This window comes from Procambarus clarkii, chromosome 23, assembly GCF_040958095.1.
Source record: "Procambarus clarkii isolate CNS0578487 chromosome 23, FALCON_Pclarkii_2.0, whole genome shotgun sequence".
Lineage (NCBI taxonomy): Eukaryota > Metazoa > Arthropoda > Malacostraca > Decapoda > Cambaridae > Procambarus > Procambarus clarkii.
The window spans coordinates 35,406,690-35,428,512 of NC_091172.1; the positions used below are offsets into that span (position 1 = coordinate 35,406,690).

Genomic DNA, 21,823 nt, shown 5'->3' on the forward strand with positions numbered 1-21,823 from the left:
ACACGTTATGAAAAATGTGACAGTGTCAGACTACGGAGGAAGAATTGCAACAGGAATTTCCTTAAGTACTTTCGTATATTAATACGAAATTCCTCCTGAAGATGTATAAATATACGAAAGTACTTAAGGAAATTCCTGTTTCAATTCTTCTTCCTTGGTCTGACACTGTCATATATATATATATATATATATATATATATATATATATATATATATATATATATATATATGTCGTACCTAGTAGCCAGAACGCACTTCTCAGCCTCCTATGCAAGGCCCGATTTGCCTAATAAGCCAAGTTTTCGAGAATTAATATATTTTCTCAATTTTTTTTCTTATGAAATGATAAAGCAACCCATTTCATTATGTATGAGGTCAATTTTTTTTTATTGGAGTTAAAATTAACGTAGATATACGACCGAACCTAACCAACCCTACCTAACCTAACCTAACCTATCTTTATATGTTAGGTTAGGTTAGGTAGCCGAAAAAGTTAGGTTAGGTTAGGTTAGGTAGGTTAGATAGTCGAAAAACAATTAATTCATGAAAACTTGGCTTATTAGGCAAATCGGGCCTTGCATAGTAGGCTGAGAAGTGCGTTCTGGCTACTAGGTACGACATATGTATATATATATATATATATATATATATATATATATATATATATATACATACATATATATATGTGGGTGTTTGTGTGTGTGTGTCTGTGGGTGTGTCTTTAAGGTACATATAAATATAAATATATGTTATAATAAACTAAAAGTGAAAATGTTTGTTTTATTTCCATCATTTTGCCTGTGTGTTTCATTGTCTTTACCTATCTGTCTCCTCTTCAGTCCTCTCCTCTCATTCCTACAAAATATCCACAATTATTAACGAAAAATCTTAAATGGCCAATAAAAAAACTAAAGAGCCCGACAAATTATCCAAAACTATGAACAGAGAATCGAACATGACCAATAATCAATAACTTGTATTTATTTATTTACTTATATATTGTCATGGTAAAATCTCTAGGAAGAGATTCGGCCTGCTCCATCATCACCTGTTCTAGCATTATCACGTCTATATATTCAAGTACTGCAACAACAACAACAACAACTACTTCGAGACGTCTAGACAGTACTACCAGTCTCCTCCCCTCACCCCACCTCTACCTGGGTCACTGGTAGCTCACGTCATCCGAAACAAGCAGTTTAAGAGCCGGTTAATAGTTAAAGAAGTCACCAGCGCCATCTGCCCGGCCGTCATTGTGTATATATAGGGCTGTCTAGCCCACTACGAGTTAGATTACTCCTGCGTGCTCAACTGACTAGACCTGTTAACACATCTCGGTGTGGTAACGGATTTAGTCAGCCTGGCTCACAGTATTCCTGCACCATATTTTATTTGCGCATTAGCGTAACGTAAATTTGATTGCTCATCTTGTTTGTTTTGCACACTTTGTATTAGAGCCAAGCCTGGATAATTTGTTTTATAATTTGTATAATTTCATTTTTCTATAAAAATAAAGTATTTTTAAATGTTTTTTCCTCTACTTTATCCTACAGTTTACCTCGCTGTGAAAACAACTTGCAGTTTACCTTAATTTTTTTTTGTTTTTTACTATTTTATGTGATTGGGATTCCATCTGCCTAGTGGCTGCACGAACACCTACTTTTCCCATTACAATATATACAAGAAGGTACATTGGGATTGTGAGGATACATAGCATAGTAATTACATTCTTGTAAAGCCACTAGTACATGCAGCGTTTCGGGCAGGTCCTTAATCTAAGAAACTTATAAGTAGGTAAATACTAGCAAAATTTATAAAACTCTTACTGATCGTATTGTCTGAAAATGGAATTGATATGATTAAACAAATATATGAGCGTGTATATTTTCTACATAAGAATTCCTTAACATGGCAAAGAATATTTTTTCAAAAAAGAAATTATTAGGATCACTAAGAGGAATTTTCATTCTATGATAAATCTAAGTCCACAGCAGTAAAATGGGACGCTGAAAAAATTACCCTAAAACAGGTGGCAGCATAGCTAAACCATTTTCAGGATGGGTCCTCTATAATTTTTAAGGTGGCAGCGTAGCTGAAACTGGGGCCCAAAGCCGCCAATTTCAGCTACGTTGTCATTACTGCATCTCGTGTCACAACATTGACATCCACAGCCACTTTACTATAAACCATGGTATTGCCAGTTACGGTGCCATCAGTAATGGCACCACCAGTAATAATACTACGTGCCATAGCAACACCAGCCACCTAACCACGAGCTACTGCACCATGTTCCTCTGATTATTTTGCGTATTTGATGGTGCTACATAGCCTTCCCGGTTTGGTGCCTTCTTTTGATAATTACTTACTTACTTACTGCACCATGTTTAATTTTACTATGTCAGAAATAACTATGTTCTAAATGTATAGGAAATTGATCCTTTAACAAAGTTATGAAAAACAACTGTGGAGGACTAAAAGATCTGGAGATTATGTTCTCCTTTGTTTTATTTTACTGTGCACACAATACATGTTTTTAAAACATGGGGAAACTGATCTGTTAATAGCAAAGTTCTGAGTGAACTAAGGCGGGCACAAGAGCTGGAGCTCATTAACAAACTTTTATCTCGTTTTACTACGTCAGATATGTAACGGTTTTGAATTTCATTCAAATTGACCTGATTGTGGCAATGTAATACGAGCGAACCAAGATAGAGGTCATGAGCCAGAGCTCGGTAATTTAATTATTATATATTTGGCTAAGTCCAAAATAAAGATATTTTAAATATTGGGAACTGGCACTGTTAATAAAAAAGTTAAAGACCAATATTGCTTTATTTTACAGTCTCCGTGGTGTAGTGGTAAGACACTCGCTTGGCGTTCCCCGAGCGCTTTGTTATGGGTTCGTATCCTGGCCGGGGAGGATTTACTGGGCGCAATTCCTTAACTGTAGCCTCTGTTTAACTCAACAGTAAAATGTGTACTTGGTTGTAACAACGATTCTTCGCGGCGGGGATCGTATTCCAGGGACTTGCCCGAAACCCTACGCGCACTAGTGGCTGTACAAGAATGTAACAACTCTTGTATATATCTCAAAAAAAAAAAAAAAAAGTTGAAAGTGAAAACTAAGGCAGTGGACATGAGCTGGAACTCTAAAAGACGCTTAATGAAGGCTTCAGTTAAGAGTTGACTTGTTTTTCTAAAAACTAAGTTTGGCAAACATGGAAATAAGGCCATAGCCGAGAGTTTTCCTGAAATTACTGTGTCGATTATTGAATTAAGGCAAAAAAGGTTAAATTTATTGATTTTTATTTTTACTAAGGATGAGATGTAGAACGGTAACAAGAGATTAATTAATAAGAGAGAGAGATGTGAATACATTTAAATTTTTTGCGAACGAAGCTGAGAAGGGGGTGTAAGGAGAGGTTAAGGGGAAGTTGTGAGTGCAAAAAGTGACCATAAGGCAGATAATTATATATATAGCCAGAAACGCACTTCTCAGCCTACTATGCAAGGCCCGATTTGCCTAATAAGCCAAGTTTTCATGAATGAATTGTTTTTCGGCAACCTAACCTAACTTTTTCGGCTACCTAACCTAACCTAAGCTATAAAGATAGGTTAGGTAGGGTTGATTAGGTTCGGTCATATATCTACGTTAATTTTAACTCCAATACAAAAAAATTTACCTCATACATAATGAAATGGGTAGCTTTATCATTTCATAAGAAAAAAATTATAGAAAATATATTAATTCAGGAAAACTTGGCTTATTAGGCAAATCGGGCCTTGCATAGTAGGCCGAGAAGTGCGTTCTGGCTACTAGGTACGACATATATATATATATATATATATATATATATATATATATATATATATATATATATATATATATATATATATACATATATATATATATATATATATATATACATATATTGTAGTTTATATTTTACAGGCTTTATTACAATATTGCTTTATTTTTCTAGATTACATTATTATATAGTGTTGCTGTACACAGATCCCAAAAAATTATCACCAAATGGTGAAGCAGCTACTTATTTAAGGAATGCTTATTTTATTTAATTTATAAGCTGAGGCAGCTTATTTTATTTACCTTATTAGATGAGGAAGCTTATTTTATTTGAGGAATGCTCAGCTTATTCCTCTACATTTAGCATTGAGCAAATTTGTGTCCAAGACCTCTTCCTGTTACATAATTTGGCTGTGTGTAACAATAAGTAAGTAATTATTAGAAGAAGGCACCAAGCCAGGAAGGCTATGTAGCACCATTGTAACAATAAACCTATTTATTTTTTACAGATAAGTGCACCTGTGAGTAAAACAAATCCTGTCAGCTGTAAAAATATTGATCCAGTTATTTAAATAAAATAATACAATGAAGCAAATATATATGGGTTGTTTATCCTATTTTTTCTAATGTACATCCAAAGAAGTGAAAAATTGAGACATACTGCACAATTTAATGATTCAAAAGAAATAATAACATTACGTCTTCTTTTTATCTTCTAGTGTGTGATTTGGTCAACGTTACATATCAATATGAGATTTTAATGATCCATGATTAACATTTATGACTTAATAATGATAATACTGGTAATAATAATAATAGAAGCTATAATTTAAAACCTTTATTACTGAATTCTTTTTATTAGCAAGCTTAGGTACACACAGCAATGTGCTGCTACCCTATTCTATATGAAAGATTACAGTGTAGATCATAAACTAGCTACAAGCTCATCCATCATCCCCACCTCACAGGACGGCCAGTGATACATGGAATCAGGAGAGAACAAGAAATATAAGGCTGCTCTATTTGCCCCCACTAGCAAAATCTGGGTACAGCACAAGAATATCTTCCAATGTTCCTGAGTATATGAAGTAATTACAGAGCTCAAAGTACCTCATACCATTTGGGCTGAAGTCACTGATAACAGGACAATCACAGATATAGTGTTGGAGAGTATGTCCTCTCAAGCAGGACTGAAAACAGAGGATTTTTTCACCCAGAGGGTTATAAACCCATGGAACCGCCTACCCGCTGAGGCCGTAAATGCCAAAATCCAGCTAGAAAATATTATTGGGACAATTGGCGGAACCATTAACAAGCCGCCGGCTTTCTGTCCTTGTCGAGGCCACTAGATAGTTAGTGGTCCTTGGGTAAATTCAGGTAAATATATACAATAATTGTCAACGCATCTTCTGAGCGACAAGGAAAGCTACACAATATCTCATAGAATTACGTATATAAACAAAACATGTAACATACTTGTTTACTACAATGTCGGTGCCGGCTCTAGAAGTTGAAAAAATATAGTTTTTACTTCGAAATATACTAATTTTATAAGAAAATTCGACGGAAATAGGTGGCAAGTGAGCTCCGAAAAGCCAGCATCGTGATTGGCTAAATCTTTAAAGATGAAGAATGTTGCCTGCTCTCTGATTGGCCAAACGAAAAGCCCTAGTGACATCTAGCGAGATTTCTTGAAAGTTGTTAATAACTTGGTAAGTACATCTTCCTGAATCGCATGTAGGCACGTTCTTAGCCAGTACTTAAGAACCTTCGTAGCACACCTACTTATTAAAAAAAACATGGAGTCTCGTGGATCTAGGTCCTGCTGGCCCCCATCGCGAAGGGTACTCCCCCTTCCGGGCGAGTCCACACTGAAAACCTCGGCCTGTAGTCACATACTATTAGTTGATCCTCGACCACCAGTGAGCGAGCATGTGTCGCTCTTGTCTCTATCATGCTATTTCATCGTAGCTTTCTTATAACATTTCATTATCACTACCTATGCGACTAATTTGTGTATCTAAACACCAGTATAAGATCACTGGGCACTACTCCTCTCTGTATAAGGCAAGGTGTGTTAATCAAAGCGCTCTTGCCGCAACATTGCTGGAGCACAACGCTTGCTGCCCAGTGTCCAGATGGCGCCTCCAGTTTACCTTTACCTGGTCAGCCACAAATGCTTCACTCGACCGTCACTGTCGACTTCTCTATACTGTGACGTGAGTGTTGGGGTCAATACACACCCACCAGCTCGGTTTACCTGTCAACAGATCCTCTTCAAGAGATAAACAGACCTGTTCTTGAGTGTATCATAGTGGACCACCAGGGTACGACCACCTCGTCACCACAGGGTCACATGAACGGCACAGTCGGTCCTTCTCTTGCTCTGAGCACTTGCTTCAAGCGCAGATCCTAGCACATTCTTCACTTAAACGCCAAAATGTTTTCTCTTTACAAATGTAACAAAGTGCGTGTTCTCTCCTTGACCTCTCACTGACAAAAGACGTCGCAAACCCGCTTCACACGACGCGTCACCAGCTATGATATCATATTTACACACGACACACCACCAGCTATGATATCATATTTACACACGACACACCACCAGCTATGATATCATATTTACACACGACACACCACCAGCTATGATATCATATTTACACACGACACACCACCAGCTATGATATCATATTTACACACGACACACCACCAGCTATGATATCATATTTACACACGACACACCACCAGCTATGACATCATCTTTGCATACGACACCTTACCAGCGATTACGTATACCCCATCCACGGGGGATCCACATACTGTCGACATCTCTTCCTGCTCCCATTAAGTTGCTCGACTTTGCCTTAATGCCTCTTCTGTAATATTCAACGGTGATTCTTATTGTCACACTATACTAAAACATTCATCTTGATCCTCTGTGGGACCAAATGAGGAATAACTCTGACTTTGGGGCAGAGCCCAAGTCTCAGAGTATATGGGGTTGAGGACACTGCCCAGATCTTGAGGGTCACACAACAACGGTACTTAGATCCGTCTGTTGCTGGTGCTTGAGGCACTGTAATTATGGATGTTCCAGCTGAAGGCACAAATCTCATCCCAGGTACATAATGGCCTTAGTCGAATATATAGCTTATATGTGTATATTGTTGCCATTTTGATCGAATATTTGTATAATATAATAATTTCTGCTTTTATGTTTATAATAATATTCACTTTGTAATAATAATTTAGGAGTATTTTGTGTAGATTTTATCTATAAATTTAACTGTGGTTAAGACAAAAAGCTGAACATTTCTCAGTGGAAGGAGAAAGTCAGGTGTTTCCTACGGCCACAGGTGGTAGGATATGTAAATCTTTTATGCAATCACTTACCAAGCCTGTACATCTTTCCTCAATCTTGGCGACTTTCTTTACATTTATTGGGCGCTAATAAACTACTAAATAGATGCAAACACACCCTTCATGACCGAGGAAAGATGTACAGACAACGTAAGTGAATAAATAAATGTTTGGTGAGTCCTGGTTGTTAAGGTATAAGTGTACCGGAGACGGGCGGGACGGCCAGTGTCGGGGAGCATCACCTGCTTCACTACACCTGTCACCTCCAGCTGAGGGATAACCTTGCAAGGTGACTATTACACCCAAGGGTGACTGTCTGCCGTGACCCCTGGGGGAGCCTCGCTCCCGGAGGTCTGGGGACTTGATCTGCGGGGTTCTCCATGGTGTTCCAGAGGTGATAGAGGGTACTCTGTGGTGTTCCAGAGGTGGTGGAGGGTACTCTATGGTGTTCCAGAGGTGGTGGAGGGTACTCTATGGTGTTCCAGAGGTGGTGGAGGGTACTCTGTGGTGTTCCAGAGGTGATGGAGGGTACTCTATGGTGTTCCAGAGGTGGTGGAGGGTACTCTATGGTGTTCCAGAGGTGGTGGAGGGTACTCTATGGTGTTCCAGAGGTGGTGGAGGGTACTCTATGGTGTTCCAGAGGTGATGAAGGGTACTCTGTGGTGTTCCAGAGGTGGTGGAGGGTACTCTATGGTGTTCCAGAGGTGGTGGAGAGTTCTCTAAGGTGTTCCAGAGGTGATGGAGGGTACTCTATGGTGTTCCAGAGGTGGTGGAGGGTACTCTATGGTGATCCAGAGGTGATGGAGGGTACTCTGTGGTGTTCCAGAGGTGTTGGAGGGTACTCTATGGTGTTCCAGAGGTGATGGAGGGTACTCTATGGTGTTCCAGAGGTGATGGAGGGTACTCTATGGTGTTCCAGAGGTGATGGAGGGTACTCTATGGTGTTCCAGAGGTGATGGAGGGTACTCTATGGTGTTCCAGAGGTGATGGAGGGTACTCTATGGTGTTCCAGAGGTGGTGGAGGGTACTCTATGGTGTTCCAGAGGTGATGGAGGGTACTCTATGGTGTTCCAGAGGTGATGGAGGGTACTCTATGATGTTCCAGAGGTGATGGAGGGTACTCTATGGTGTTCCAGAGGTGGTGGAGGGTACTCTATGATGTTCCAGAGGTGATGGAGGGTACTCTGTGGTGTTCCAGAGGTGATGGAGGGTACTCTATGGTGTTCCAGAGGTGGTGGAGTGTACTCTATGGTGTTCCAGAGGTGGTGGAGGGTACTCTATGGTGTTCCAGAGGTGGTGGAGGGTACTCTATGGTGTTCCAGAGGTGATGGAGGGTACTCTGTGGTGTTCCAGAGGTGATGGAGGGTACTCTATGGTGTTCCAGAGGTGATGGAGGGTACTCTATGGTGTTCCAGAGGTGGTGGAGGGTACTCTGTGGTGTTCCAGAGGTGATGGAGGGTACTCTATGGTGTTCCAGAGGTGGTGGAGGGTACTCTATGGTGTTCCAGAGGTGGTGGAGGGTACTCTATGGTGTTCCAGAGGTGGTGGAGGGTACTCTATGGTGTTCCAGAGGTGATGGAGGGTACTCTATGGTGTTCCAGAGGTGATGGAGGGTACTCTATGGTGTTCCAGAGGTGATGGAGGGTACTCTATGGTGTTCCAGAGGTGATGGAGGGTACTCTATGGTGTTCCAGAGGTGATGGAGGGTACTCTATGGTGTTCCAGAGGTGGTGGAGGGTACTCTATGGTGTTCCAGAGGTGATGGAGGGTACTCTATGGTGTTCCAGAGGTGATGGAGGGTACTCTATGATGTTCCAGAGGTGATGGAGGGTACTCTATGGTGTTCCAGAGGTGGTGGAGGGTACTCTATGATGTTCCAGAGGTGATGGAGGGTACTCTGTGGTGTTCCAGAGGTGGTGGAGGGTACTCTATGATGTTCCAGAGGTGATGGAGGGTACTCTATGATGTTCCAGAGGTGGTGGAGGGTACTCTATGGTGTTCCAGAGGTGATGGAGGGTACTCTATGGTGTTCCAGAGGTGGTGGAGGGTACTCTATGATGTTCCAGAGGTGATGGAGGGTACTCTATGATGTTCCAGAGGTGGTGGAGGGTACTCTATGGTGTTCCAGAGGTTGTGTAGGTAGGCTCCTTAGTGCGAGACATGCTGCACCCGGCCGCAACGTGGCCCTCCTTACCACACCAGAAACAGGTGCACGACTCTCCCTGATAGAAGATTCTCATGGATAGCTCGCAGATGGAAACCCAGGAGGGGGATGTCGACGGTGAGTCGCATGCCAAGCGTCCGCACGCCAAGACGGAGTCCCTGCAGCCTCCCAGAACGTAACAAGTTGAATCAATGTGCCACCAACGCACCAAACCTGGCAAACTCGGGACGCAGCCCCTGCTCTGGGAAATCCACAGGCACAGTGTGCACACTCACAAAAGTCAGCGGTCCCCATGGATCCGTCACCCGCACAGTCACAGCAGAAGCAGGTAGCGTAAACGACTCGTAAGTGTAGCGGCGCACAAAATCCAGGTAGCCAGCTGACGTGGCAAATTTCACCGCCACACACATAGATGTAAGTTTCTCCAGGCCTAGAAGATCTGCGACCTTCACATGCAAAACGTCCAGTAACGACTTCTACTAGAGGCCAGTTCACAGGAGCAGAGAAAGCAAGCCATACAGTACCCACACAACGAATTGGCCTACTCCCAGCCTCCGCCATGCCGCCAGCTGACACGCTGGTCAGCAGGCGCACCGTGCCACCAACACCAAACCACTCCCTCGCAGTGCCAAACAACAACTGGGAACGCGAGTGACGACGACTGCCCCCTCCAGGGGCAAGGCCTGGAATCACCTCACTCGTAATTGGCTAAAAACTCAGCGGGAAACTTTTCTCAAATATTTGAATGACCTAATTACTATCCAATCAATAAGCTTCACCACTCACACTGGTGATCACTCCTACATTGCTTTTCACTCCAACTGTGAAACTTCATTAAATTCATGTTGAAGCCTCATTAAAATGTGCAGAGTGATGGGTGGGAGTGGGGTGAACTGTCATAGGCCGGGTCGGGATCGGCATCTTTGGCCTCTTCAGAGGGTAGAGTCCCCATGGCACCCTTTATGAAGACAATGTTCGCCGCAGAGTCCATAGAGCTGTAACAGTTCTTGATAATATTACAGAATTCAGATGTTGTCTCTCTCTCTCTCTCTCTCTCTCTCTCTCTCTCTCTCTCTCTCTCTCTCTCTCTCTCTCTCTCTCTCTCTCTCTCTCTCTCTCTCTCTCTCTCTCTCTCTCTCTCTCTCTCTCTCTCTCTCTCTGTCTCCCAGAAAATGTAATATTATAAAATTTTCCTTTTCAGACTTCATAAAAAACGCAGGTGTGAATGTTGAAGCTGATACTTCTCGAAGGGATGCATTGCAGCCTATGCATTATAGACCCCTGAGCAGCCTATAACAGTCATAAGATTCCCAATGTGTCATCTTGAAAAGTTTGGTGTTGCAAGCCATAGGCGTCTGGCCTCCTGACACAGACAGGCAAAAAGGCAAACAAACAATAGACATATTCTTTTTTATAGATATATGTCGATATAGAAATATTCCAAGAAGCAAGGACTGAAGTCATCAGGATGTGGTTCACGGCCGGAGGACACACACCTCGTGACATGACACCTCGTGACAGTGACATGACACCTCGTGACAGTGACATGACACCAGTGCTAATGCTAGAAGCTCACCTTTGCAGAAAACTGTCAGCAGCATCTGTCATACTGGCCAAAAACACCGGAACCTCCTGGTACTTATGTACAACCTATGTGTTACCAACTTGTCAATGTGCAGCACCCTACACGAAATCTTCACTTAAAAAAATATAATGTTAGCAAGGAAAATTCCAGAGATATGTAAGAAGGATTGTTACTGACCTGAAGGGCTTGAACTCCGGGGAAAGTTTGAAGGAACTGGAAAATCCACACTGGAAGAGTAAAGGGCTTATGATAAAGACACAACTCTAAAGGAAACTGACAAAGTAGAAAAAGAAGCAGAGGCTTACATGGAAATTATGAGACAAATAAATCTCAGAATTGATCATATAAAGCTATATATAAAGATCTTATATATGAGCCATTGCGTCTAAGAGCATTCGTAAGGTCTCGCGGCTGAGTGGATAGCGCTCGGGTCGTAGTCCTTATGGCCCGGGTTCGATTCCCAACGGAGGCGGAACCAAATAGGCAGAGTTTCCTTCACTCTGATGCATCTGTTCACCTAGCAGTAAATATGTACCTGGGAATTATACAGCTGCTATGGGCTGCTTCTTGGGGATGTGTGTGACTGTGTTGAAAAAAATATGTAGTAGATATAATAGAAAAAAAAGATTGGTTAGAAAGGCGTGGTGCAAGAGCTAATAGCTTGATTGTGCAGATACAAATAATAAATAAAGACACGTGTGCACACACTGTACAAGAGTAATGACGGGTGTAGTAGACGGTAAGGCAGATGATGAGCACACGACGGAGGGCCCATCACCGCCGTCTGAGCCCCCGCCTCTAAATGTTTAATACAACGGATAATTTCGTAACATCGAGGACCACCTGCGGGCCGACAGCACTGAGGTCGTTCAAGATCTCCAGATTGGTGCTTGAGCTGTAAAAAAACGGTTCTAGACCTGGAGATTGATGCTGGGCTTCACTTGATAAGACAATAATAGACTCGTGGATCACTTGGTGTGGAGCACATAAACTAGTGCGGACGAAGGCAACCGTCGGATTATTCAATAAGAGCCCCGATGCAGGCACCAGACAAGGCTGTTGATGGTTAGGGATGGAGCCACAGTGGCTTCAACTCAAGTCGGGATTCCAGAGAAGTTTGGCGACTCCCGTGTGAGAGCAGACCACTTCTTGTGGGGCTGCCACAAGGTATATCCCGGCTGTCAGGTTATCTTGAGATGATTTCGGGGCTTTAGTGTTCCCGCGGCCCGGTCCTCTACCAGGCCACCACCCCCAGGAAGCAGCCCGTGACAGCTGACTAACACCCAGGTACCTATTTTACTGCTAGGTAACAGGGACATAGGTTTAAAGAAACTCTGCCCATTGTTTCTCGCCGGCGCCTGGGATCAAACCCAGGACCACAGGATCACAAGTCCAGCGTGCTGTCCGCTCAACCGACCGGCTCCTTGTCGGCTCTCTGTCGGCTGTCGGTTGCGGTCTACAGGTAAATACATGCACCCCTAACTACAGCTGACAATTATACATATAATGTGAATGTTCGCTAATGAACAGGGAGAGAATGATTTTTACTCACCTGTTTGTGCCTGCTGGACTGAGTTCTTGGAACCCGCCTCTCTAACTTCCAGTTGTCTAATGCAATGATTCCAGATCTATTGCCCTTATATCTGCTTTTAAAATTCTGAATGCAGATAATAATAGAGACAAAATTGATTGGATAGAAAGCCGGGGCCAAGAGCAAATAGCTATATTCTGCAGACACAAATGGTAAATAAAATAATAAATCTACACACACACACCAAAATATATAACTCCCATGTGGTCTAGTGGCTAGGATACCTGGCTTTCACCCAGGAGGCCCGGGTTCGATTCCCGGCATGGGAAGAATTTTTTCGTTCCTTTGGGTGTAACCTCATACGAATTCAGTAACAAATACAAACGACGTTGAATTTGAATCTATAAAGAATCGACGTTGAATATATAAAGTCAACAAACTTTGTTAAATCTCTTTATGTATGTACCTTTACCTAAATAAAAATTATTATTATTATTATTATTATTATTAATTAACTTCATTGGAATGCATTAGGAAGTGATGTGGTGGAGGCTGACTCCATACACAGTTTCAAATGTAGATATGATAGAGCACAGTAGGCTCAGGAATCTGTACACCAGTTGATTGACAGTTGAGAGGCGGGACCAAGGAGCTAAAGCTCAACCCAAGCAAGCACAACTATATGAGTACTCTTATCCTCTGCGGGTTGAACTAAAATAAGTTATGGAAGTGCCTTCCATAATTTATTTTAGTTCAATCTTTATTTTAGATCAACTTTAAGGTCAGAATCCACAAAAGATCTCCAACACGAGCTGGAGAGTTACGATATAAGCCACCAAGCACAACAAGGACAGCAGGCGTCCTTGTTCCACATGTTTCAAGGACAAATTTCAAGTTTATTGTTTCAAGGACATAAAGAGATAGACTTATCTTCCCCATTGTCACTGATAGGTATGTACTGATAGGTAAACACACACAGATAACAGTTGAATATCATGATTTTCATTAAGAAAATCAAGTAACCAGTAGATTGTACCGCCATTTTGCAACGTGTACTGACCTACGTGAGCACATCCCGCTTATTGTTGAGCGACAGCCCAAGAAACTGTAATAGTTCCCCCCATATACACTATACTCCTCTCCAGGTGCCACAACGGAGAGAAAATGGTGTACTAAATCAGGCGAACCTGACCTTACTCAAGCTAACTTAACCCAGCAATCCACGCATGGAAAACGTAAATGTTTGTGAGCCGCTATGATCTATAGTACATCATATTTTGTCCGTTGGGGATTTCGACTTCAAAACGCAATATACTTATTCGCGAATACGTGTTACTGTGAAAATGTAAGAGTTGCCTGATGAGTAATCAAGGCTCGTCTCCCCTCGCAGCTCCTGCAGCACTAGATAACATCGGCAGCCTCCGCGCTCTCTCCCGCCATCATGGGAAACACGGCAAACTATTTTTTTCACTCTAGATTAATCTAAATCCTTTTGCTTCCCCCTATCACTGCCGTCCTGTCATCAAGAACCTCACTATCTCTCTCATCAAAGCTGCCGCCATTGTGTCCTTCGACCAGCTCATACTCTTCTCCCATGTCACAGAGGACCATATTCTGCTTTCATAACACGGAAATGTCGCCCGTATGCCTAGAAATAAAAATATTTTCCTACTCGCCACTGCCTCGGACAAGCAATTGAAGAGAGGCGGACAATTTCCGCGTCCACGGGCGGGCTCGTCAATGGCCCGGCGATGGTATCTTGCCTCGCTCTCAGGGCGCTACGCCAGTGGGACAAGGGGTATGAGGGGGATACAAGGGAGGGATTAGGCTAGGAGTATAGGTGGGCAAGGGGACGGGGCCAGGAGGAGGGGTCGCAGGGACGAGGACCTGCCTTTAATGCCTCCCACCAGCACTAATCCCTCCATCAAACGACAGAGTGAAAGAGCTACCTCGAGGTCTTCATTTGTTCCGAATGTGTCCCATCTGTTCCACACAGGTTCACCCTTGTCCCATCTGTCCCAGACTAACCCATCCTCATCCCGCACCATCTGTCATTCAGGCCAGCGTTGTCCCATCTGTGTTGTGTCTCTGTCTTAATAAGTTCCTTCTTATCTAATGAGGAGGTCAAGATCCATAAACACGACCACACTGACACTGACTTAAACATTATCATTTTTTTTAATTTTGCCCCGAGGGGCGAGTTTATTGGACAGCGCCACTCATCGTGTCACGCTACTCTGCTTGAGAGGTCTTTAAAGGTCCGTTCTACACCCCATCAACCTTGTTATAACGACCATGTCCTGGCTGTGATGGCGTCGTATTAAGGAAACACAGTCTCAAAGAATCTGTTCTGAATGATAGATTCCTCATTAGCACCTTAGTTAGCTTATTTCAATTTCCTTACCTTAAGGCAATTTCCTTATCTCTCTTCAACCTGAGAGCTCTATAACGAGAGGTTTTACTGCAACCTATTATCTTCGCCCAGAAGCTTTACACTAAAGAATCCCCCTTTACCATCCCCTCAACTTTACCTTTGACAATATCTCTGGTTTTATTCCTCCCTACCGCAACATCTTCTCTCCCCCCTCCCCCCCCCTGGGGCCAAGAGAGTGCGTTCCCTCGTCCACTGAGGGAACTGACCGGCTGTTTGAAATACTTGTGAAAACACTGAATACATTTACACAATTACTCCGCATTCCCACCTGATGATGATGTCAGACTCACCGTTGTTTGCAGGTACGGAAGTGTTAACAGGTATGCTGAAAGGCTGAAAGGCACGTGAAAACAGATTCCAATTAACTCATTTTAGTTATTTCAGCTTAAAGATCATTGGGATCTAGATCTTAATCCATCACACAACTTCCACAAGGGACCACTTTTATTGTGGTGAACACAACACAACTATGGCTGTGAACACGTTAATGAACACAACACAACTATGGAGGTGAACTTTATTACTTCCACACAACACTGTCGGTCAGTTTGGAAAATGTGAAAAATCTCTGTTTTACATTAGTGTCAAATTTCCATATAAAATGACTCAATGTAAAACTTCCACTCCGAGCAGTCACTCTCAATTACGTTACAGAATAGCATTTCAGAATAATGTTTTAGATATTCATAGTGTGGCGACCACCTCCCTCACTCAGGGGGCGACCACCTCCCTCACTCAGGGGGCGACCACCTCCCTCACTCAGGGGGCGACCACCTCCCTCACTCAGGGGGCGACCACCTCCCTCACTCAGGGGGCGACCACCTCCCTCACTCAGGGGGCGACCACCTCCCTCACTCAGGGGGCGACCACCTCCCTCACTCAAGGGGCGACCACCTCCCTCACTCAGGGGGCGACCACCTCCCTCACTCAGGGGGCGACCACCTCCCTCACTCAGGGGGCGACCACCTCCCTCACTCAGGGGGCGACCACCTCCCTCACTCAGGGGGCGACCACCTCCCTCACTCAGGGGGCGACCACCTCCCTCACTCAGGGGGCGACCACCTCCCTCACTCAGGGGGCGACCACCTCCCTCACTCAGGGGGCGACCACCTCCCTCACTCAGGGGGCGACCACCTCCCTCACTCAGGGGGCGACCACCTCCCTCACTCAGGGGGCGACCACCTCCCTCACTCAGGGGGCGACCACCTCCCTCATCAACACAGGCTCAGCGGTCCACACCTGCTGGTAAAGAAGCAGAGTCCCGCCATGTAAGTAAAACACCTGAACTTAAGAGAAAGAAACCATGTTGTGCATGTTAATAGGCTGAAAATATTTTAGAAAAAGAGACATCAGTATCACCAAGGCGCTTAGTGTAAGGCGTGTGCACGAAGGTAGTGGGGATATTGACTTTACTAACCTGTCTAATAATTATAATTCATTGTGTCGGGGAACAGAAAGCCAATTTATACATATAGTATATATAGGCTTATATCGAGGTCCCCTTCCCCAGGGTTGAATTACTGGCCTTCTCCAGGATGCAACACCACAACAAGCTGACTAACTCCTAGGGTATCTATTTACTGCTAGGTGGACAGGAGCATTAGGTGATTGGAAACGCTCCCAACCATTTCAGACCCACCCGGGATTTGAACCCGGAGTTCTCGATTGTGGGAGATTGTTGATTGTTGAACCAGCCAACCTCTCAGGTCATACCAGTATCGAGTCAACACAACAAAGTTGGTAAAAATCCCAAAAGAAAGTTGGCTTCATGCTCCAACATGGACTGGTAAGACCAAGTAGTGGCGGTCTTGTATCTTAATGCCAAAGCCCGATGGAACTCACCGGGTGTGTGAACATTACCCCAGACTAAATGTAATAACTCTTGATGATCATTTTCCCTTCTCGTATTTAGAAGACTTCATAGACAGTGTTGGTCAAATATGTAACAAAACCAGATTTGTCCGAAGGATGTTTGCAAATTACCCTAACCCCAAGATTGCAGAAAATATTTGATTTGTAGCTCTAGATGGATTGTTCGATTTCTTAGTCAGGCCTTTTTGTTTAAATAATGTTCCAGCTACTTTTGATCCTCTCATCAACATAGTGTTGATACCACATTTCGTACTTGGACGATATTGTAACATAATAATTTAGAAGACAACCTAAAGCAGTTAACGAAACCATTGAAATGTTTAAAGGAAGCCAATATGACCGTATATTTGCAAAAAGTGTACATTTGCCAAAGCAACTATTATGTTATTTAAGTTATGAAGTAGTAAATTGAAAGGTCCTACCACTCATGGATAAAATAAAGGATATTGTAAACTACCATCTTGAGGTTATCTTGAGATAATTTCGGGGCTTTAGTGTCCTCGCGGCCCGGTCCGCGACCAGGCCTCCACCCCCAGGAAGCAGCCCGCGACAGCTGACTAACACCCAGGTACCTATTTTACTGCTAGATTACAGGGGCATAGGGTGAAAGAAACTCTGCCCATTGTTTCTCGCCGGCGTCCGGGATCGGACCCGGGACGACAGGATCACAAGTCCAAGGTGTTGTCCGCTCGGCCGACCGGCTCCCTTGACCAGAAAGAAAAAAAAATCGAAAATATATATGTATATGTGTTTATTATAGAAAGTTCTGTTGAAATTTTGCAGCTCCCTTGCAAATTTGCTATATATGAATGTAAAGTTTAAATGGTCTCAGGAATGCTAGGATGGATTTACTAAAGTGAAAAGAATGATGTCATCTGCCCCGGTATTAGCAGCCCCGAGTATGCCAAGCCATTTAAACTGTATATAGATGCTTCGGACTCGGGACTTGGTGCTGTCCTGATGCAGGAAGGAAATGATGGTATTGACCACCCAATGCATTACTATTCAGAGTAATTCACAGTCAAAGAAATTATAGAACAGAAGAGAAGGAAGCTCTAACATTGTTGTTGGCGGTGAATACATTTGGTGTTTATGTGTCAGGCAATACTGTCCATGTTCATAGTGACCCTAACACTCACTTTTATTACTCACCTGAAAAACTCGAACCAGAGGATATTAAGTTGGTTATTGCTGCTGCAGGAGTATAACCTAATCATCATACATGTCGCTGGTAAGTAAATAATTATCAAAAGAAGGCACCAGGCCGGGAAGGCTCTGTAGCACTATCCATGTCGCTGGTAAATTAAATATAATAGCAGATGCACTTTCAAGATAGCCAGCATCAGGAGTGGCTTAGGTTACACACCATAATAAAGTTGTATATAGTCCTTATATGTCACTTAAGAACTCTGTGACCCGACCAGGGTTCGAGCCTCAGTTGCCCCGTGGCGTGCAAAGTACCATGACACCTTCACCAGCGAAACTCTAGAGTGGGTTCACTCTATTTAGTGGGCAAAGTTCACCTAGTGTGAACTAGTCTCATATGTATTTATGTACTACAACAGCAATGTTAAGGGAAATTAAACCATTTTGTATCAGAACTTTATATATATATATATTTTTATATCTGTTTAATATATAATGAGACTCACATGAGTCATAAAAACATTAAGAAGAGATTACCTACGGGTGAAGGGTGAAAGCCTTCATAACCAGAGGGTCAATTCTTACGCCTTGGGGAGAACATCCTTACCCATGGGGAAGTGTCCTCACCCGCCAAGAAGCTTCCTTACTTTCTGAACACTCTTCGGTCTTGGAATAACCTCCTACCCAAAAGGAACCAGTTTTACCTATAAAGAGAGCACTAACAACCACCTGAAAAATGCCCTTTATCCTTATGGAAGGACACATGGAATGAACACATGTCTGTCCAAATCGCTTCTACACGTCAAGTTTGACGTACTTCGAGCCACACCCTCGTGTGGATGTGAACCTCGATCTGCATTACACTTAGGAACGTACGAATGTAAGTACTGAACAAATCTCACACGCTTCTGAGTTAACATCCATTGTACGAAATGAGATATTGCACTCATTTTCTGTCGACGCATCTTAGAGGGATAACTAAGAAAAACTGCTGAGACTTGGAAATTTGTCGCAGCCAGACATTCGAAGGCTTTAATACTTCAAGTGGTTTTGACACACTCACGATAGCAGCGGTATTAATTCAACGGTTACAAGAGATTTTGATTTCTTTTTTTACAAATTTATCGATGTCAGGAAGTTTGAAGAGGAAATTCGGGTTGTAGCAGTCAGGTGTACATAGTTTTATTTATGTGTACACAGCAGCAGCAGCAGCCTGATGTACACGCATCAGCAGTTAGGTGAACATAGCAGCAGCAGCAGCCTGATGTACACACATCAGCAGTTAGGTGAACATAGCAGCTAGCAGCAGGCTATGTTCAGCAGTCCACAGCAATAGCCAGGTGTATACAGCAGTTGCCAGATGTAGACGGTATTGGTCAGATACACAGAGCAGCCGTCAGAAGTTGACCAGTCGAAAGTCCCGAAGATTAGAATGTACACATCTCACGTTCGTAGTTCTTCAGTGACAATAAATGACATTAATAAATAAATGAGATATATAAATGTACTCGTGAATAAACAAGATAAAAAGTCTTCTTAAATAAAGAGCCTGGAACTAAAAATAAGTGTAACAAATTCGATAATAGAGAGCCATGAGATTTCCTTAGCTCTTGTTGCTCATGAAGTCCGTGATCTGAAACACACTACACAATTGTGCTCTCTTAACGGGACTCCTCTCACACTCATAAATTAGAAACGCCATCTTATCCATTGATATGTCTGCTGTAAGGAAGATATCAGTATCAAAGTACGTTGTTTCTTTTTAGATCTTTTTGACAGAGGATGTTCACTTGTCAACAGAGACCCCTGGTACTTGGATCAAGATAACAAACAATGGTTATCTGCTCATCAATAAAGACTAAGGCAGTACAAAGACTGTACCCGAGGACACCACATATACAACACCAAGGAGCAACATACACAGTTACCCGAGCGAGTGTGTTGTAGCCTCAGGTCACCCATGAATGTCTCTCCTCAAGTCTATATTAAAAATTTTATTAAATGAAAACGAAAGTTAATTATATTGAATATGAATTATTTAAACACCAAGAGTACTAAGTGCGTTATTACCTCCGTGTGTGTGCTACACGTTGAGGCTTTTATACAACACATTCGTAAACACCGATAGAAATAAATTTTCATGTGGTAGCAATGTCAGTCATGTTAGCACATTGAAACTCAATTTATAATTACATAAAGTTAAATGTTTTTACAGGTGAGAAGTTAAAAATGACATAAAACTCGTATAATTACGTTGACATGTAAAACACTGTCACAAATATTAGCTGTGTTACATGGTGCCACAGGCACTGTTACAGCCTCATGTTGTGTCACAGATATTGACTGTTACATGGGTACCAAACTCCCGCTCTCTTTCAATACTAATTTCTTTAGTATATGATGTTTTGTCTTCAGGGCGTGTGATGTCTTCAGGGCGTGTGATGTCTTCAGGGCGTGTGATGTCTTCAGGGCGTGTGATGTCTTCAGGGCGTGTGATGTCTTCAGGGCGTGTGATGTCTTCAGGGCGTGTGATGTCTTCAGGGAGTGTGATCTCCAAGTGCGGAGTGCGAAGACTTGGTCATTAAGACAGCGACTTCACCTCATTGACTTGTTGTCTCGAGTCGTTGATTATTAACTCTTAACTACAACACATCCCCAAGACAGTGCTGTGTCTGTATGTACATATTGAAAAGTCAAATTTCGAGCTCAATAATATAGTAATAAAATAAATATGTGTAACACATTAAACTGGGAATCTGAAACAGCCACCTTTGTAGAAGGAAGAAGGAGAAAGCGCCAAGCCATTACGACTATATAGCACTTGGAAGGGGTCAGGATAATGATTTAGGATGGGACGGGGGAAAGGAATGGTGTCCAACCACTTGGACAGTCGGGGGATTGAACGCCGACCTGCATGAAGCGAGGCCGTCGCTCTACGACCTTTGAAGAATCAGGATGGGGAAAAATATGAACACCAACTCTACGCTAACGTAACTTGCTCAAATGTAACATTATCAAGACTTACATTACAGTCTTAGGTTGGGTTATGTTAGGCCTAGCTCATGCTATGTTAAGTTTGGTTTTGAATTTTATTAATGGTTTTTCTAATTTTCATATTTCGTTTTTTCTTTAATGAGTTTGTTTGGATTAAATTGTTTAGTTCGAAAACGGACTTGTCAAAAAATACAAATAGACAAATATGACACTTGATCTTTGGGTTTGTTGTGTGATTTGGTTTGGTTTGTTTGGAGATGTTCAGCGCAACATCTTCTCCCATTTAGAGAGATTCCTTTCATATAAACCAGGCTTCCTGTCCCTGATAAAACGAAATAATATATGCAACCTGTGATAATAACGATTGAACTTATTTACTGTGACTTCTCGCTTCTTGTTTACGATCCCAGGCATAGTCTTCTGAACTACACGAAATTCACCTCGTCAAATTGAATGAAGTGAATTGGTTAACCCACGAGTTCATGCTGATTTATTAAAAGCTTCCTTGTCTGATTAAGGTGTAAGTTCGACCTTTCTAGAGAAGGTTCAGGTATTGACTCTGACTTATTGCTGATAATTTAGTCGAGCTTTTACGAGTCGAGCACCTGGCGGGAATCTGGAGGTTCATTGGTGTATCTCAGACCTCAGATTTCAACCATTAGGGGTTTAGACCTCAGGGGGTTCAACCATTAGGTTGCGTCCTTCCTCTGCTTCAAGCTGCGGTTCGGTGAGTGATGGGCCTGGTGTCGTCCTCGGGGTGGTTCAGGGTTCAGTCCTGCCCTCAGGCGGAGCTGAGTGAAGCTCCTGGCGAGGCTCTTCAGCCGTTCCCTCAGAGTTGAGTGTCTCTGGGGCGGAGGCTGAACGCTCCGGGGACCCAGTGACGCTCTCTCTCGTTGACTGCTGTTGCCCTGGCACGGGTGTGGAAGGCT

At 42.9% G+C, this 21,823-nt stretch overlaps 2 protein-coding genes and 1 non-coding gene across 5 annotated transcripts in view; 2 read left to right on the forward strand and 1 right to left on the reverse strand.

The window, feature by feature from the left end:
- The first annotated feature begins 12,705 nt into the window (after nt 1-12,705).
- On the forward strand, nt 12,706-12,777 carry TRNAE-UUC (transfer RNA glutamic acid (anticodon UUC)). The gene has a single exon. It is a non-coding gene; the product is annotated as a tRNA-Glu (tRNA).
- A 2,706-nt stretch (nt 12,778-15,483) lies between these two features.
- LOC138367812 (uncharacterized) lies at nt 15,484-16,131 on the forward strand. Its single transcript, XM_069329787.1, has one exon. The coding sequence runs from the start codon at nt 15,484-15,486 to the stop codon at nt 16,129-16,131; it is 648 nt and encodes a 215-aa protein (XP_069185888.1).
- Nucleotides 16,132-18,342: 2,211 nt separating this feature from the next.
- LOC123763913 (uncharacterized) overlaps nt 18,343-21,823 on the reverse strand; it is a 144,361-nt gene continuing 140,880 nt past the window's right edge. For all 3 annotated transcript variants that reach the window (XM_069330176.1, XM_069330178.1, XM_069330175.1), the window contains one exon: nt 18,343-21,821. In XM_069330176.1, the coding sequence (XP_069186277.1) occupies nt 21,657-21,821 (165 nt within the window). In that variant the 3' untranslated portion in view covers nt 18,343-21,656. The remainder of the gene's footprint in view (nt 21,822-21,823) is intronic.

Coding starts and splice junctions, on each gene's coding strand:
- LOC138367812 (XM_069329787.1), top strand. CDS start 15,484: ATGACTCAATGTAAAACTTCCACTCCGAGCAGTCACTCTCAATTACGT.